Raw genomic sequence first — 17,450 nt, forward strand, 5'->3', positions numbered from 1 at the left:
AATCCAATATCCTGTCTGAAGACCTTATTTATTTACATTTTTTTGGTTCTGACCTTCAGTTAAAACCTCTGGATAAAAGCTGACATATAAAACTAATGTTATGATAGGAACAACATGATGATCGTGAATGCCAAACGTCTGCATTACAGCAAACTGACATTCATTATAAAGTTTCTTAAAGATTAATGAAGCTTAAGGAAAAAAGCTGCAACTTTTAAAACTGATTAAAAAAGAGTAAGTTATATGTACAAAGGTGGCTTAAGTTCAGCATGCCGCAGCCACCACATGCTCGGCAGGGAAAGTCTTTTTTTTTCTGAACAAAAAAATGAAAACTCAACTCTGCACAAGGTTAAAGATTGTATTTTAATCACAGACTGAAACATCATGATTTACAAAACTGATGGTTTAAAACCAATCACTACATCTTTCTGTGGGAATACTCCCCCCACACCCTAGCAGATTAGGGGTTCAAGTGAAGAACAGAGCTGTTCATGTTTGCCTTTGGGACTTAACAGTGATTTCCAGGATGATGACTGATGCTGCAAGAATTCACCTAAGATGCTTGTCAACACATTTCATTTACCCAGCTGGAAGTGGCTTCTTCTAGGGGACTCTGCTGGATTCATCAGAAATCCCAACCATCTTGCAGCTTTCTGTCCAGAGCCTTCTCTGCAGCTCCTCATCATATGCTACGTCAGCCGATTTTGTCCTTGTCTCATTGTAAAGGTAGCAGCCCCCAGCTCCTTCCATCTCGGGTGATACTGCTGCATAGATGCTTGTAGAGGCTCCTTCTTCTGGAGTCTGCAGAAGCAAAAAAAACCCAACCAAACAAATTCAGGTGAGGCAGGTACAACAGAAAGATTACATGACACCATAGGACCTCACCAGTGACAATCAGCCTCCCTAGTTTTGCATAACATTTGTGTCCTTAGGCAAACCAGAAGCTGGCAATGATAAAAATGCCACCTATCCACCTGGCAGAGTATAGTCCATTTCTACAACAGTGCTGTTTTGAGATAGCTTAAAGCCACAGAATAGACATATGGAAAACTCTGGCCCATTTTTTCAAGAGTTAGTCAGATGGCGCATACAAAATAATTCATTTAGTTTTCACAGTTAGAGCTAATAAACCCAAAAGCAAACGCAAATATTAAAATCCTAGTTTAATTATTCATTTTTCAAGGATGAAAGGGTCTGTATTCTGCCTTACGAAGATGAAGGCTATGCTGTATGTGCAATGTGTTCGTTGTAATAACGCTATGACACGAGGAAAGGATCATGGAAACCACGACAGCAAATTAAGATCCCACAGTTCAATCCAAGCAGGCAGGTACACCAGGGAATTACATTTTACACAGAGCAGAGTTATCAGACTTCTGCAGCGTCCTAAAGCAAAATTGTGAAAGATCTATAATGTTTGATATACCATGAGTATTAAATTAAAATTAATAAGTGAAGAGCTTAGAGTGATAACTCCTTTCATCCTCAGGATATGCAAAACATTTCCATTTTGCATTCAGAAGGATCACACAGCTATCACCAAAATTATTTCAATGGCGTTTTTTTTTCTTTCATTGAAGGGCATATTTAAAACACAACATTTGATATGTTTTGTCTTTATCAGTGACATAATTACGATCAAGGCCTGCTAGATCATAATGTGTTATTTTACAATCCTCGCAGTCATTCTCGGAGTCATTAATAGTACCAATGCTGCTCACAGCTTTGCCTGCTGCACCTGACAGGATGTCTGCTCCTGAAGAACGCACTTGATGAATGAGACAGTATTAGATAGGTTACTCAGTGACTAATTAAAAAAAAAATAAACCTAAGTCCTTTGAAGCTTCTTGTGACAAGGTTCTGGTATTTTAAAAAGAGAACTCCTCTGTTTTCCCACTGTGCAATAAACACAACACAACTTAATAGAAATAATTAACTTATCATCTGATGCATCTGGCATTTGGTCTCATTTACAAATAGGTCAGAGCCATGCCACCCAATCACACAGTGAGGCGAGGTTACCCAAACCGCGACCTCTCCGGCCGCTGCTGGGGCAGAGCACCCTCAGTATCTGCGAGGGAAACGCATTCCCTGCGTGAACACAGGCACGTTCCCCAAAAAGTGAACTGCTGAAGAAGAAAGGTGCCCTGCTGAGCCACTTCCATGCACAGAGCTCCGCTGGTTCCATGCCAAGCCCTTGATCAAAGGTGTTTAAGCTGAAGGAAAAACTACTGATGCCCACAGGGTGCAAAGAGCGGTAATACCACCACACATTCCTCCAGTGACTGCAAAATAGCCAGCTTTTACTATCAGTTACCACACAAAGACAGCGTGTCCTGTTCCAAATACCATCTCATGAAGTAAGGTGATAACTCAGCTATCCGATGGGCTATTCTCTCACCAAAATACCAGTCAATACCTTAAAAAAACTCCAGGTAGCTACTGGATTGTTTTTTATTTTTCAAGAAGATGACTGTACTACAAGATACTATCTAGAAACACTTAAAAAGTGCTTATTTACCTTAGTTTAGTAGCCTACTACTCCTTCTTCACCCTTCTTTATCTTACAGAAAATAGTGCTATTCACATCCAGTAGACTATTTAAAAAACATAAAGCTATGTGCATGCATAATTCCTTGCAGGATCAGGATGAGTCCAAAAAGTTGGAGTCCACATGCTCACATAGTGGCTACTATCACGATCAGCTATGATGCAATATAGAATATCTTAATACTGTAAATTAGCAGAACAATGATGAACACGAGCATTCATATTTTATAGAATTTATTCTGGATGACAGAGAGAAAAGTTTTTAAGGTATTGCTGTGCTTTACTTAAAGATCTAGTGACACAGATAAACCATTACTTCATGCGATGGTTCACTGGACTTTATGTTCCTGAGTTCAACAGCTCTCCAGCACAAACAAGTTTAAATGTCAATGTCGATGACTCCCAAATCTTAATGACAACAGCTCAAAAATAAAATGCTTTTAAAAAATTGTCTGTGGGTGGAATGTGTGTGATTATGTTCTTATGAGCAAGGCTTTCTACAGCCTCAGGGACTGGTCTGTATGGATCTTCCCACAGCATCAGAAATACCATGTGCCTTTGCTAATTTGATGGGCAGGTTCTCCCAGGATATGCAGGATCTTTATTTTTTCATGGTATGTCGAGTAAGACCCTCCAACAGAGGGGATCTATTCAAAATAAAATCAAATATGTTAAATAAAGGCTGTGTATGAGTTAAAGACAGTTGTTCATTATATTCATGCAGCCATAGCAGGCCTTTACCAAACCATTTTATATAGCAAATTGTTACCTATTCTTCAATATAAAGAAAATATTGAGAAGGCTTCGACAATAATACATGTGGTTACATGGCCACACTGTGACCTGTCTATAAGCACAGTGACACTGTCACCAGCCATTAAGGTAATCCAGCTTGTGTAACTTTTCACAAGATTTAATTTGTTTTTCATCCTGCCCATCATATCTAATATGCTGCCTAGAAGATTCTTTGCAAAATTCCTATTTAGTTTCTATCACCTGTTGCTAAAAGCGATTATCTGAGCACATAAAGAATAAAATACTGTAATACATTAAGCAATTAGTGTATAATAATTTAAGTTAAAAGAAAACAATTTTTCCAGTGCAATGGGGAGCAGAATTGCATATATATGTTTAATTAATTGTCTTATCCTAGCTTCTGAGTGCTTAATTGATGCTGAAAGGTTTAATGTTCCCTTATTTGAGGCTCTTTTCATTGCTTTGGCATGTTTTCTGTTTTAATGAAAGCAAAAAGGAAGCCCTGCACTAGAAACCCCCTGGCCCTCCAGCTGGGTGGATGACCTACCTGTTTTGAGAGACTGGAAGACAAGCACATGCTGTGATTCCACCTCTGGATCATGTCTGTGCCTACCATGAAAGCACTGTACATCCACCTGCCCACACACAGTCAAGAGTTTTTCCCAAAGTGTTGGATCTACAACACACCCATAGATCAACTGCAGCACACACAGACACACGCACATGCGTCCTGCCTGCGTACCGGCCCCTGAGGAGCTCTTGGGAAGGAAGAAGCTGGCAGGAGGTTGCAATCACTGGAACAATTCTTGAGTACCTGGACAGGGAGCAGGATGACTTGTCCAGCAGTGGCAGCCTCACCCCTGGTTGCCAGCTTTCCTGGGAGACCCATAGCTCTTCTTTCACCACATGACAGCCCGCCAAAAAATTAGGAGGAACCACGAAGCCCTTGTTTGTTTCTTGAAGAAACAAGCAGGACACTACTGTCAAAGCAACACATCTGGCCCATCCTTTGATGCCAACAGCCTTCTAGGAAGGAGGGCACCTGATAACAGGCCAGAGAAATCACCAGCCAGGGGTTCAATACATTGATCTATAAAACCCAGGATGTTTTGTCATGATGCTTTAAACAAACAGGAACAAGTTCCCATGTTTGGGACTCTGAAGTATTATACCAAAGTGGCAGGTAGACAAGCAGTAATAAGTATCATTCAAATCACAGGGGAGGATACTCTACACGTTGCCAGAATTTACAAAAAACATCAAAGAGTAACAATAATATACATACATATAAGATCCATAACATCTTGTTCATGAATTGGCTGGACTTGTCCTAAGACAAGGGGGATTCCTAGAAATTGCATGATGCTTCTTCACTCTTTAGTCAGCAAATTATTTGTGCTGAACATTTTTTAAATTGTATTTTTGTTTACAAATTATTATATTGTTAGTATCCAAGCAACTGTAATGAATACCTTTGTCATATCGAAATAAAACTGATTTCTGCTTTACTTTTTCCTAATGAAATTCTGCATCTGCAATTCCTTTTGCTTGTTACAGTATTGATCACATCTTTTACTTTTACTTTCTTTTGCAATTAACTATTTGTTTTCAGTATCCTTTCGACAGTAAATAAACAGCGGATTGAAATTACGTATCTTTGTATTGCTCATTACATGGGTAGGCTGCGGAAGAATGAGAGACAAGATTGCATGCAACCAGCTTATTTAAGCAAAATGCAGTCTATATACACAAAATGACATTATTTCGGCACTATCTATTCCCAAAGAAAAAGATGGTCTTTTACAGAAACTTTGATATTTCTTTTTTCAAATATTCATCAATAGGAAGTCATCAACACAGAATAATTTTCCCTCCACATGAAATAGAATATTCTGTTCTATGAAAACTGGGACATACACTAAGAGGGTTTGTGGTTTAGTTTTGGGTTTTTTTAAGACTTGCCAGTTAACGCATTTTGATTAAAGCATTTTTAAGTGCCATATAATCTTGTCAATACTAGGCGCTAACGCTCACAAAATGTGTTAGCTGACGACAGTCAGTCCCTAGAGCCACGTTTCCATGAAATGTCACATCCTTTCCATTTGTCTACAACAGGCACAACAGCTTAACTCTCTGGAAATCATGTGTCCGCATCAGTTATACATCATGGCTTGGTGGTGCTTCCCTTGTTAACCCATGTACTCGTCCAATTCCACCTCCTCCTGAATTTACAGCTCAGAGTCCTGAGCAGACAGCATGGTATGTCCATTGGAAACCACGGAAAATTGGACAGTAAAAAAAACCTAATACATTCCTATAACTCCTCTTCTGCAATCCATTCATTTTGCCAGTACCATTTTCAGTAACTAGTAGCAAACAGTGAGAACCTTGCTATGTGTCTTAAAGACGATGACAAACAGTTTGAATGGATGGCATGCATATACTTCAACCTGTATTAGTTGAAAGAGTTGGCCATATTGATTGAAAAAGCAGTAGTGATACAACCCTTACTAGGTTGAGGAGAGGTTGAGGAGAACTTACCCTGGAACAGCTACACCCACTGGTCCCTTGGCCCAGTCAATCAGTTGATTGTGTTTTGTTTGTATTTTATGACTTAAGGATGCTGCCGTCTTGAGAGATGGTAGGAGAGAAGGTTGGGCAAAGAGGATAGAGAGCAGGAAACAGCTGGCAAACTCAGTGACCAACATCGCATTTTGAGGGACAGGAACAAGGGGCCAAATGGGCAGATGTGCCAGGACTGCCTGACATGCTGGCAAATGGCTTAAAGGGTGCTTTCAGGGGATTTTTTTGGCACGAGGGTTCAGGGTGTTTGCTGTGTGTCCTCACTTTTTTAAATGGGTGAGTTTCCATCAGGCCACTCCTGGCTCGGGTAACAAGAAGATGTGTCTCTGGCTAGTGACACCTTTCCCAGGTTGTAGCCAGGAAAACAGAGCAAGCACTGAACAGGTCTTCTTCTGGCCCTGGATACTCAGGCAATTTTGCCAGCATTCCTTTACTTTTCTCAATATTCATTATTCTGGTAACGTTTTGTAAATGTTAGTATTCTATTGACTTGCTTCTGGGCTGAAAAACTCTGTATATACAGTTTTCTGCCTCTTCTGTCTTTTTTCATGAAAGACGATGATCATCTGGGACCCCTGCGCAGTACTACATGCATACACAGTGGGGCTCAGCAACAAGAACGAGGACATGACATTACTGTTACTCGGTATGGGAAAGTCTTTCACCTACTTGCTGGCAGTTAATGGAGGGGTGACACCCAGTCACCCTGAACGCACTGCTTGACTCTCAAGAACAAAGGCAAACAGGAAGCCACCGCAACATGGACTAGTTTGAAAACTGTCAGAAATGGAGTAGCTGGGGTGGCGTTGACATGAATATTAAAGCAAACAAACTTGTGAGAACGGGAGGACTGATTACTGTGATCTGTGAACTACTGAATCATTTCAAAACCAGATTACTTAAGGGTGCAAGACTCCGAGGTGAAATAACAACAGCTGCTCTAGTGTCGCAGCCTCCTGGTGAAGACATAGGCTACGTGCGCTCGACGCTTGATGTGTAACTTCTGCAGTGTCTAGACCTCCTAACGTGATCGTTGCTTTGAAAATTTCAGCCAAAAAGTACTCAGTTGAAACACTGAGTACGAAAACAAAGGCTAGAAAGGAAACTATGACGCAGGTGTAAGGACGTGTTCAGCAGCCTTTGATCAATAAGGCTGTAACAGCTGACTGTAAGCCCTGGTGAGAGCGGTGGCCAGGACCAACTGTCGGATCCCTAGGAAGCCAAAGCTGCCAGAGAGGTCTGGCAGCACAGCTTTTCAGACATCTCTGCCTTCGCTCAAAAGCCCTGGTTCCCATTCTCTCTTCCCTCCTGTTCTTTCCTGTGTAGCTCACTATTATTCTCTTTCTGTCCAATTTCTGCCTTGATTATAGACCAGAAAGAGATAGAGATGTTTTATTGAATATGCAGTTCTCCCTAGGGACCCAGTCAGCACCATCAAATTAATTTCTCTTCAATCCCCAACTCACGGCAAAGAGAATTCTTTAATAAATTCACTCCATAATAAAATTCTTTAGATTTCATCTGTAAAAGAGACAGCAGCTACAAACAGAAATGGCTGAGTTAAAATGTGAAGCCTTTCTCCTGATATTGTTGCGGCTGCAGAGAAATCATTTCTGAATCAAAGATATGAATATATAATAAAAAACGAAATACTGATGAATTAAGAACACAAGGCAATTTTCAAACTAAAAAAATACCAAAACGTTGAAGGAAAGGAGCTTTTATAATATGAATAATTCATGCCTATTCTGGGAAAAAGAGAGGCTTTTCCCTGAGCATCCTAGCACAAGGCGCTGTAAAGAACAGAAGCAGAGATAGCTGGCAAACAGACACAAAGAGTATCAAATTCTGAACCTCTCCTTCCCTTTCTGTTGAAACCACATTTTCTGGAAAGATCTGTCAAAAAAATCCAGGCACACAGAGAGCCTGGGAAGCCCCACCTCATCTTCAAATCAGCGCCCACATGGGTCGCTGGGAAGCCTGTAGACAATGTAGACCGCGGAAAAAAGGAACTGTCCCCAAAAGACTGCCAGGGTCAGCCTGTTGCTCAGGGAGCCCAAGGAGCAGGCAGGCACCCAGGCTCAAAAGTCTCATTTCCCACGAATCTTTTGATAGAGTCAACAGCGGAAGGTTTCACTTCGTTTTGTGCCAGAGCAATGCCTTCTGAGAATTCTGTTTTGCTGGAAAATCGCCAAGCAGCTCTACTCCGAAGCCCTGGGATGGCTCTTCTGTCAGACTCAAAACATGAGCAAAGGTTTACTGAGGAAGACATGTGCCATGGCTCTGAAGCCTCCTCTTCCAAAGCAGCTGCTTCAGACTAAGCAGGACACCATGGGTCATCTCAAATAGCATCAGATGTTTATGTTATCAGGCAGCTAAACCAAGCCCCTGTTGGCTGGCACCTTTCTGGGCCACACTGAAGAGATCTCCGTTGACTTCAAATCACAGCTTCAACAGTGAAGTCACTTGCAGATACCACAAAAATAAATCTACGTGTCTTAATTTCAAATTGAATCTCTCTCACTTAGCAATGCGATGCAACCTCAGTGATTTGAGCAGGAGAGTTTGTGGATCCATACTTTGCATTTTCTAAGCTGTTGAAATGGAGGACTAGAAGAACGATGTTTAGTTTTAAGCAATTTTCCAAACGGAAACAAGAACCCAACTTTACTTGACTGAATTTGAGCAGGGACTTGAAACTTTGGGTCAAAGTCATTAATCATAACCGAGTCCTTTGTTCATTTTGTCAAGTGCATTGAGGAAGATTACTTTGCCTGAAGGTTGATCCCTAAGCTTGCTTTGCGGCAGACAGCGATGTCTTCAAAGCCAGAACTGAGATATAGCTGCAGCCACTCAAATTACATTGCACTTGTTACCTCACTCAGCTCAGTAACAGTATGCAAAATTTGACAGATAGGAGCCTGCTGCCCCAGACACTGCATAAACATCCAGCCAGCGACAGTCACTTGCTGGAAGAACATCCAGTCTCTAGGAAATAAGGCAGGCAATAACAGGAGGAGAGAGCAGAGAGAGTACATGTACTTCACAAAATGCCAGAGCCTCTTCTGGGAGCGTGGCACACTGTCCGGAGAACCAGGTGATGTCCCGCAGCTACCTATTGCTGAGGACGCCCGACTTAAATCCCTCAGAATTGTCCTGGGTATCTTCACATAACCTGGGATTTTCCGCAACACCTCTATTCGCAGACAGGCAAGTGATTTACTGAAGCAAATGCGCAGGTCAGGAGAAGCGATGAGAAAAGAATGAGCCTCCTAAATCCTAATCCTGATGCCTTGCGCACTAGGCTGTTACTCCTTTTCTGTGTTTGTAAAGGAAAAGACACAATTTATTTGTTTACTTCCAGCTCTATGGCCATAATTACAGTATCATGTGAGCAATTCAATATAATCTTCTTCACTCCAAGATGCAGACGGATCTATCATTAAGTAAGAATACTTAATTGCAGCTTAGCATTCATGCTAGATATATGCTAAGGAACCATCCTGTTATTTTTATTAACTACGCAAGGCTTTAATCCTACTGAGTTTTGAACTATTACTATCTGAGAAATATGAATAAGAGCATAATAAGACTACTCCTCCCCCCAACAAAGCTCTTTGAGAGGCAACCCCTTTGATAGGTAGTGGCTAGAAAATCTGCATCATTTAATAATATATGCCCAATTTTTTAGCTGAAAACACAATTTAAATATGAATCAAAATGTGAATGGATCAAAATTAAAGAGGACTTAAAACAACAAACAACCATGAAAGCTTTAGAGCTTTAATTTTCTATGCATTATCTTATACCAGTACATGGGTCATCTTTAGTTTGCTGAATTCTTTCAAATCGCCAGATTTTGGCAAGCAAAATGAAACAACACAGAAAAGCTCACAGAAGTGCTTTGCTTTACATCTGAAACGGGAGCTGCATTTTTACCAACCCCGGAGAGCATGAGACACAGCAAGGCTTTAAGTGTTGAAGAGGATGCTCCTGAGTGCATATATACTGCTGAACAATTTATTTTATTACCTGCCTGCTCAGGCAAAGTAAAATCTCTTTGCCGGCTTTTGCTGAAAACATAAGACTTCAGGCATAAGATATACGGCAATTTCTGACTTGTAGCCCCCTACCATCATCTCTACTCTTTCACTTACTGTTTAACATCTGACAAGTCACTTTGCCCATATATCTTGTTTTCCCTTCTCAGAAAATGGAAACTGACATATCTTCAACTTCACAACTTTCTTACAAGGACTGTTATTTTTTTAAATGCTTATAAGCGCTCAGGATGGGCATGGAACTCCTAAATATTTAAAGGATAACCACAATATAGCAAACCTTTACGAACTACAAAGAGATCAAAAAGCGCAAAGGCTGTACAGAGCACAGACGAAATGAAATAACCCAAAATTACACAGGCCGGCGGCGATTTCACAGCCTCTTCTCTTTAAATTGCTACAACCCCCGTTTTGCTACCCAAACAGCAGCGGGGCTATTTCCAGCCGTGGGCTCAGGCGGGCGGTGGGGCTGGGAGAGGCTGGCTGCCAGCCCAGGGCTCTCACCCGCCCGCTGGAGGCACTTGCTGAAACCAGACGGCTCGGGTGAGAAGGTGCGGATCCCTTCCTGGAGCACCAGGTAAGGTCAGCAGAGGACACCTGTCCTCCAAGATTCAGGCCACGTGCCTGCACTAGCAAAGATGGGGACCTGAAATAGTAAAGCGCAGAAACTAACCCAAAATGACTACGGGTGCTACATCTCTGCATTAATAGCATGCAAGATGAAAGTACACCCGGGAAGACAGGAGAGATGAAAGCAAAAAATACACTTTCCCCCAAATTTCTCACGTCTACATTGCAGCGGCACGCTAGCTGGGCTGCAACACATCCCCCTGACGGGTCGGGGGGACCCCCGCACAGCCCTGCACCTGGAGCCACAGAGGTGGCCAGTCAACAGCAGAGCTGTCTGCTCACCACAGAACTCTGGCGTAGAAGAGACATCACCTCGCAGCGCTTACCCTCGCCCTGGGTCTCAGCCTTTGCCTCCTTTTCCCTCCCGCTGACTCCCAGCCTTTCTGCAGGACTGAAAGGGGACGGTCCTGCAGAGGCTGCGCTGGCTGCCTGGAAGAAGTTTCGAGCAGATCGCCAAATACCATTTAGCACTGTCCATGCCCCAACTGGTCTGGGTTTCTGTTTTCTACACAGTTATTGTGTTTAAATTATAGTTTTGCAATATTCCCCAAGCTGAGAGGAGAAAGCCCAAACTGGAAGACAGATAAAAGCGATGGGGAGGGCAGGAATCTTACTCTGCAAATTTATGTTTCTTACAATGCCAGTTGCTGGCAATTTCAGCATTTAATCTGGAACGATAAACCAAAAGGATATAAACAAGTGGGTTAACTTAGGTCTGTCCAAAGATAGAAAACAAGAAGAGTAAACTAATTTTCTGTAGTTATTTTAGGGAAAGAATAGGAACAGGTGAGAGTGGCTTAGATTTTCCAATCCTATCTTTCTGACAGATACAGTAAACAGAATTAGCTAGTTCAAGTCAGTAATTACAGATTACACATCCTTGGTTTTGATGAGAAAAATGTGCCCAATAAGTTCAAGGTATTTCTGTTTAAGCAATATAGCCCTTTAAAAATGACAGTTCACTTCATTTTAACTAAACTCATATTTCATCTGGAAGCAGCTTGTAAAAAAGTAAAGAAAAAAATTAGTCGTCTTGTAAACAAAACTACCAGTTCCCATTTTCTATCACAACAGAATGCTAAAGTCATGAAATCACCGATAGATTCTGAAACCATTCGATTATGGAGCTGTCTACACAGCTTATACTCTTGGTTACCCGAGAGAAGTACTAAATTTAAAGGTAAAGGGTATATTCAGTTCCAAATTGACATATCTGAATGCTTACTAACTCACCAGAATCAACCTGTTTTTAACAAAATAACTAAAAATGCAAATGCAAAGAAGGACTAAATCTTATTATTCACATCAAGGGTTGGTTTTTTTTTTTGTGCAGACTGAAAGTGAGTTTAAGCTCTGTAACTTAAATCCCTTTGTTGAAATCAATCAACCCCGGGGCTCTTTACTGTCCGCCAAGGAAACTATTGATGGCTTCAATTCAGAAGAACCCCAAAGAACATGTATAACTTTAGAAAGGCAAATGGTGCCATTGATTTCAATTAGATTAGTCATGTTTCTAAAATTATGTCAGACAAGATCTGAGGCATCATATCTTTTACCACAGAGCTCATTATAGAGAGCAACCACGCAAACAAATGCTTCCCCAGGCTTGAAACAGAAGCAAAAACCTTCCATCTTGAAAACAGTAACTTGTGAGTTTAAACCCCTTGCATTTAATCAGGTAAACGCTCTGAAAGAAGGGCAGGTTGGTGTTCGTAGTGCAGACGGGGGATGCTGGCTTGGGGAGAGGTGACAATGTTGCTCATTTGCAAGGGGGCAGAGAGAGAAAAACAGAGGTGGCAGTTCTTGCCAGTGGATCAGATACAGGAAAGCAGGGAAGCGGGATGTACTGTAAATTTTTAAGTACTAGTAAGTAGCAAGACCCAGATTTAGTATCGACTGAATTTGTTAATTTTTATATCCAGGCTTATTTCTAAGGTGTTTCGTAAACCTTCACTAAGGTAGCAGATGGAGCCATGAATTTGCAAAAAACGTCTTCCCTGCAAAGACCAGGATTGGATTTGGTGACAGATGTGTCCCTCCCGTGTTCCTGTTTCCTTTGCTGGATGACAGAAGTCACAGCAGAAGCGTCATGTTGCTGTGTGGGTGACACGGTATACCCCAGTCCTGTGTGAATGACTAAACCGACTGCCCTGGCTCGTGTCGCAGGAAGAATTGGTTTAAGTTCCAAACATGAGATTCATAGGTAATTCTCATTACCTGAAGGAGGACAATGAAAAACACCCAAAGTCTTTGCCAAGCCTGCTATTGAAAAAAAAAAAAAAGAAATAAAAAAATAAGTTGTGGGGCAAGAATCTAAAAAATCTTCATATTCCTTTTATTTCATTTTCAGATAGCTCCTGTCTCTGCAGAGTTTCTGAAACTGGACTTATTAAGGGCATAGGTAGTTATGACCCAGACACTCACCCTTGCAGAATTATCAATAGCCAAAATGACGCAGTGAGAATTAATCTTTTCATTAAGTGCCCCAGGAAAGTTTCTGTTGTGCTCGTATTCATTGGGCTTTTTGACTAAAAGGTTAGAGCAGTTGTTTAGAACGGGAAGCAAACACTGCGAGGTTTTGCCGTTCGATAACTATATGTTACAGACTCAGCTGGTGCTGAAATAATTCACTTTGTTTAGGGAGCCCATATTGAACTACGCTCTTCGGTAATGCCATTTTGCTACACATGTCCGTTTGCCTTGAGAGTCCAATCAATGAGCCGTCCCCGCTCGCTTGCTCGCTTGCGGAGATACGCTGCGAACAGCGATGCTCCAGATGACTAAACTTCTGCTTCCCGGGAAAAATTCCAGTTGAATTAATGCAGAACTGTGCTGCGGTTTAGTAACTACTTTTAACTCGTAAAAATACAGGCTGAGGTCTGAGCAGAGGCTTGAAAGCCAGCGCAGACCGCCTGTCCCAGCCCTCCCCGCTGCCTCTCCCGCCCGCCCAGCAGCTTGCTTAAAATTCTGCTCTTCACCTGCAAGTCTGCACAGCTCTGCAGCCGCCTATTGTTATTTAATATGTACTTCACAGCGGAATTGAATTGTTCCAATCAAGATTAGGACTCCGCTTCTCTAGGTGGTATGCAAAGCACGTCTGCAGTCTAAACTTTCACCCATTTCTCCGCCTGCCCTTTCATCCTGCCCCACGACAGTCTTGCAGATAGTCCCAGCTCTTCTTCACTCCCTTTTCCTCCTCCTAAATTCCTAAATGCCTCTTGCCAGGCCCTCACCACAACCCCCTACACCAGCACGCCAGCCACTTGTCCCCGTTGGCTCACATCCCTTTATGCAGCCCATATGCCATGTGGAGGAGGTTCTCCTTGGGGGCTCAGGGTAGGAGGGCTCCCAGTGCAGCACCAACACTTGCCTCCTCGGGTCACCCATCTGTGTCACCGAGCCCCTTCAGAAACCAGAAAGGGGTAGAGAGCAACCTTCAAAGCATGAGCTCTTGGGGTAGATGGCTATTAGCGTCTCTGGAGCAAACAAAGGAGCAAGCCCAAGCCTTTTGATAGCAGAGAAAGAAGAGGGAAATATTAGGTGAAACCTGGTCAAACCTGACCCACACAAATCTGAGAAGACAGGAGAAATGGAGGGTCCACAAGCAGTGGCAAGCCCTTAGGGCAGGGAAGAAAACAAGGCTGCTCTTGAAGCAAAGTCACAAGGGGCATCAAAGTGGTGGTGTGACAGCGGGGCTGCGGGGAAGGAGTGCGAGCGGGGCTAGTCTCAGGGCCCGGAGGCCACCAGCATCAGCCAGGATCCCTGCAGCTCCTCGGCCCTTTCTGGGGCACGAGCCGCTCCCGCGGCTGGAGGGACGAGCTGCAAAGCCCACTTTGCTCTGCAAACTTCTGCTGAACTGATGTGGCTAGTTTCTAGTCCCTGAGCTCTGTAAGGGAGCCACAATCGAGAAGCAAGAGCTTCCCAAGCAGCACGCTTTTTATATAAAAATAATCTGAACATTTGGTTTTTACCAATTATATAAACTCCTCAGTGACCAAAACATAACTGACCTTTACTTTTAAATCTGTGCTCAATAAAAGAGGATTACAATTGTTTGTGAACTTTGCAAAGTCTGTAATATGGCTCGGGGAAAAAAAAACCTTAATTTATATTTGTCCGGTCCCTAATAGCTCCTGACAGCCTGTGGAACAAATAGTTTTAATTATTTTTTCTCCTTGCTGAATCTCAGGTCTCATAATTTAATCAAAAAATAGCACATTACTGACAATTGGGATTAAAAGGAGAGTCATACAGTAGGAATAACAGGAAATTACATTAGCACCAAACAGTGACAAATATCCTTCTTATTGCAGCCCTGTCCTGAGACAGCAGAACATTTACAACTCCCCCATAAAAAAAAAACCAAACCAAACAACACAACAGACAAACAAAAAAAGCCCCTAAGACTTTTTCCATTTATGCTGAGACTTAAGAGCTATTGAAAATGTTGATGTGGTCTCTGCAATAAAAAAAAAAATATTCTGAAGACTCCTTTCAGTTATTAATGAACAATGTACGGATCTTACACACTGGTGTAAAATAAATGCTACTTATTTTTTTATCAGAACTACTGATGCATGAAAATTACTATCGAGCTAATCAATAGGTAATGACTACATTTCATGAGTAATGCTCTGTTCAGGTGAAAAAAATGGTTGCAATTCACAAACAATTATTGACACCATGAAGCACATGAATCAATGCTCACAAGAGACCTGCACGTTATTTAAAATTTCTTAAGCAATATTTGCCTTTGTTCTTTCGTCCCAGTGTAATTTTTCCTGCCTGTAATACTGTCAAAACATTAAAGGTTACTGTGTATATATTAGACACTAAAATAAAATGCAGAAGCTAGGCTTCTGATGGATAAGTCCAACAGCCGGTAGTGGCAGGGCTACTACCGGAGCACTGTAGCCACGGGACTCCGTGCAAAGCTCTTTCTTGCATAAGACATTGTCAGTCACAAAATGATCAAGACCTCACGTCTCATGGGCCCAGTATAACCTTGTAGGACTTCAAATTTTTAGAGTCTTCCCAAATAGCTGTAGATCACCACAGCAGAAAAAAAACCCATAACCACAAAGAGAAATTTGAAGAGAAAATAGCACTGAGGTACACGTTCTTACAGAAAATGTTTCCCTAAGCGAAAATAGATGCCCGAGCCAAGTATGCTCTTTAACTCCTTCTCTGAAAATGTAAACTCATTTCAAAAAAGCTCACTCAGGGATTTTTCCTTTTATTTAGGCAAGTAGGAGAAATTACTAAATGAGACAGAAGATTTTCTCAGCATACACTTCATTTGCAACTAGTAGAGAGTTGCTCACACTCGTAGAGTTTGCTTTTGTGGAGAAAAGGAAATAAAATCTAGACAGTCCTCTGGCCTGCGCTAACTGCTGCTACATTAAATAAGTACAAGCATAACTATTTTGAACCTACAAAGGGTGAAGGATGCTCAACGAAATGGAGATGAGAATATAGCCCAGAATATACTGACATAATTTAACAATAGACATAAAAATATGTACTTATGGGGTGAGGAGCAGGAAGGGAAGCTGCCATCCCAAAGCTCGTGCGCCTGAGCGCACGGCCCTGCCGGCTCCCAGTCTTCTGGTTTAATTTAGAGAAAAGGTTACTATCATTTATCACGTTCCACGGGTTGTCAGAAAAGCCAGCCCTACGCATTTTATCATTATGAAGCCTCACTGAAGAGGTGTTTTAAATGCCTGCGATGGAGGTTGGCTGACTACTTGCCAGCTGCACCTTAGCTCTGCCCTTTCTTCCAATTCAAAAGTATATTAACCGGTGGATAATTGCAGGTCTCCTCGTCCATAATCTACAGTGACAATAACAAACAGCAGATCAAATGAAGAGGATCTCGCAGTCTTCCAAAACATTCAGCGCTTTGCGTTTTGTTAGGAGTTATTTATCTATCTTTCCTAAAAACTCTGACATATTGCAGGTGACTGAAATTAAGAGTGAAAGGATATTATCGTAAACTACTTAATAATATATGCTTAACTCACAAAGCTACAGTAGGCTACATTTTTGTTTAGCATGTGACTAAAAAGGAAATAGTGTCTTTTATTAAGGTAATTTTGTATATGAAAAAGTTCTACACCTGAAGGTCAGTGGTATTTTAACATGAAAATTATCTAGTTGCCAGGGATTATAGCAAAGGGACTCCAAAACATGAAAGGCAGACTAGACTTATGCATTTTAGGTACATCTCTTTTTCTATGATAAAGGCACTATATAACTGTAATAAGAAAGTACTTGCAAAAGGCTGCTAATAAATACCTACTGTCAATAAAAGTTTTACAGAAATGCATTTTGACAGTGAAAATGTGGAAAAACAAGAAATTAAGTTATATGCGCTTACTTAACAGAAATACCCTCCACCCACCATACATGAAAATAAGGAATTTTTCATGCAAGAAAGGTGTTTACCTGAAAAAATACCTATTGGTACTAATGACCCAGCAATGCGGTGTTCTTTACCAGAGAAACTATGCACTGTTTACTATTTCCTTGAAGTGGCAAAAACACATGCATCTCAGTGATGTGATTCATAGACAGACATTTCCATCATAAATATAAAAGAAACCCTACAGGCTGCTGACAGCAATGAAAGGTGAATGAGAGATTACTGAAATATACCTAAATTGAGGGCATTTTAAGAGACCTATGTTTCAGTTCACCACACCATTTATTTCTTGACAGTTCAAATTTTCGGTATAATCCAAAGGATTTATTTTTAAATCTAGATACCCATTCATATCAGAGGGCAAAGCTTTAACTCAGTAATTTGGGGCATCAACACATCTTAGCTATCATAATGGATCCATGATCAGTAGCTTTCAGCAGGTCTAT

The 17,450-nt window shown here is 41.5% G+C and overlaps 1 protein-coding gene across 3 annotated transcripts in view; it reads right to left on the reverse strand.

Annotated features, from left to right (window-relative positions):
- Positions 1–344: 344 nt before the first annotated feature.
- The window catches only part of DHRSX (dehydrogenase/reductase X-linked), a 168,270-nt gene continuing 151,164 nt past the window's right edge, over positions 345–17,450 (reverse strand). For all 3 annotated transcript variants that reach the window (XM_063340885.1, XM_063340893.1, XM_063340877.1), the window contains one exon: positions 345–801. In XM_063340885.1, coding sequence (XP_063196955.1) covers positions 604–801 — 198 coding nt within the window. In that variant the 3' untranslated portion in view covers positions 345–603. The remainder of the gene's footprint in view (positions 802–17,450) is intronic.

Source organism: Chroicocephalus ridibundus, chromosome 1 (genome assembly GCF_963924245.1).
Source record: "Chroicocephalus ridibundus chromosome 1, bChrRid1.1, whole genome shotgun sequence".
Taxonomy (NCBI): Eukaryota; Metazoa; Chordata; class Aves; order Charadriiformes; family Laridae; genus Chroicocephalus; species Chroicocephalus ridibundus.